This window comes from Abramis brama, assembly GCF_963993115.1.
Source record: "Abramis brama genome assembly, chromosome: 23".
NCBI lineage: Eukaryota > Metazoa > Chordata > Actinopteri > Cypriniformes > Leuciscidae > Abramis > Abramis brama.
In genome coordinates, this window is record NC_139985.1 from 100,001 (window position 1) to 102,500 (window position 2,500).

Sequence of the window (2,500 nt, forward strand, 5' to 3'; positions counted from 1 at the left end):
CTCTAATTGAGAGAAATGATGTAATATTGATCTGCCGTACAGCCTCACAGCTGTGACATTTACCAAACCGCAGCGGTCGAGGAACAATGGACCGAGGAATCGACACGTGGAAACCTAGAGCTTTCGCACAGTTATATAATTATCAGTTTTGAAAAGGTTCTATGCACTAGCACATGGAATCAGGCTGATTTGCAATAAAATCCTAACAACATGTAGGCTTTTCCAGAAATAATAGTGCTTGCTGGTCTTTGATTCATCATGATGCTCAGCTGCACCAGAATCAACACCATCTCAACATAACTACAGACGGAGAAATAAACACAAGAAGAGGAGACCAAGCTTCTTTCTTGTGTTTATTTGCTTACAGAATTGTAATATATACATACGAAATTGCAAATGGCAAGAAGAATAAACTAACCACAATAGTGTCATCCGTGTCGGTTTTGAAAGGCAACGTTCTATTAACCTTCTTTACATCCCTCTGGGGTTAAACACTGTAAACTCTTATTACACTCCGTTTATAAGCAACGTCTTCAGGCCTGACCGTTCTGAAGCACAACTTTACCGTACAATGCTAAACTAATCCATCCAATCCACTGGTGACCCACTTGCCAAAAGGGTTCTTGTCGAGTCTCTGACAATCATCCTTGCACATTGTTTTGGATTCTCAAGAGGTGCATTCAGATGGAAATAAAAGGCGGGTGCCATTTAGCAAGTGAGTCAGGCAGTGTTGGGTGGCCGTCTCTCGTGCCCGGGTGTCAGACCTCATCGCTTCAACTGTGCGTCAGGAGTCATGGGTTCGGCTGGAAGCGCTGGAGGGTTTGCTGAGAACAACAGCGCTCGGGTTATTAGAACAGGCAAAGAAAGTCCACTAGATTTGGAATGAGACACGTTTGTATAGCTATTTACACAATGTATACAATTATATAGTTTTATTCATTATTATCAAGCCAGAAAACATAAGTTCAAAGATTTCTTTTCACAGGTGTGTTACTCTGATCAGTTGCCTTTTTCTAATGTAGAAGCCACAAATCACATTAAGGCAAACACTTCCATCTAGATATACAGTAAATCCATTTTCATATCAACGTAATAATCCATCCAGCTACATTACAAAACATATCGGCTTCCACAACCTTACAATCTTAGTCAAAATACACCAGTCAAAAAGTTATGAACAAAACGGTAGATAAAGAATTCTCTTTTCAACATCTACCAACTTGAACAATTCCTCTTCAAGATTTTCCTTAAACTGACAGCTTAATTTCAGCTAATTTCTGCATTTTAGAGATACTTCTCTTCTGTGAGAATATGTCAGGATTCCTGGACGATTTGCTTGAGCTCCAGATGGACAACATCTACTTCATCTTACAGTTCAATCAATGGAGTAACATATCTATCAAATTCATTATACTTTGACTATAGTTCTCTGAGGAGAACTGGCCCCCTGGGATTGCCTCTTTTCTCCATTATCCAAAGATCACAGAATTGTTTCATTCTTTGCTAAAGATATTATGTACTATGTACAATGTGTATCGCCCCCAGCTCTACTCCGCTAAATGCAACTATAAAGCATATATATATTAAGATATTCTAAACATTACCATCAAGATATTCTGTAAAGCTGCTATGAAACAAAGTGCTATAGAAATAAATTTGAATGGTTAGACTCTAACTCTTCTAGATGCCTATAGAACATTATCCCGAGACTCAGAGATTCCTCAGTCCTGACACCTTAACAGTTGATTTGCACTGCACTTCTGCTCTAGTCTTTCAGAAATCATGGTTTAGTGGAGTTATTTCCATATTTCTAGTGATCTGAGCCTAGTTAGTCTTTGTGACAGTGGCATCATTCATGTTCACTCAGTCGAGTCAGTGTCTCTGACACTCATTTAGCCGTAAACGACCATGAAATGCGGCACATAAAAGCTCTATTGTTTTGCAAAGGTGCGATTCTGACACATTACACAGGTGATCAAACACAGCACATTCATTTCAGTGCAGCGCAGAAACACACACAGAGCACCACACAATAATGCCAGACCCTACACACAGTTTCACAGTATCATAATGTGCAGATACACGCTGTTCTTACCCATCTGCATCTCCATGACGCTCAGCTTGTTCTCATACGGGAAGAGGATCTTGGGCGGCTTGTCAGTCAGTGGTGCTGTACAGGAAAACAAACAACAAAACAAATAATTAGTTATGTGTCAATGCTGTCATCTGTCTCTGATATAGCTGCATAATTAAACGTTAAATCCTAAATGACAGTAATTCTTAACTGTCTTTGACAAGTACGATCACACTGGTTTGATTTGAGCATATCAGAACTGAAAACACTCCATCAGTCAAGGTACTAAACTATAGTGGATTACATTCCTATCAGTGATCAATTAGAATAATCGAGTTTTAGTGTCTTGAAGTCACACGACTGATGAGTGTTTCAGCTGCCGAAGCCCATGTTCAGTGAACCGCAGGTGTGACAGGCTTTATGCTC

General features: G+C 39.7%; 1 protein-coding gene across 4 annotated transcripts in view; it reads right to left on the reverse strand.

The window, feature by feature from the left end:
- Positions 1-2,500, reverse strand: part of il1rapl1b (interleukin 1 receptor accessory protein-like 1b) — a 235,762-nt gene that overhangs the window by 78,203 nt on the left and 155,059 nt on the right. For all 4 annotated transcript variants that reach the window (XM_084100351.1, XM_084100349.1, XM_084100350.1 and 1 more), the window contains exon 6: positions 2,096-2,170. In XM_084100351.1, coding sequence (XP_083956477.1) covers positions 2,096-2,170 — 75 coding nt within the window. The remainder of the gene's footprint in view (positions 1-2,095; positions 2,171-2,500) is intronic.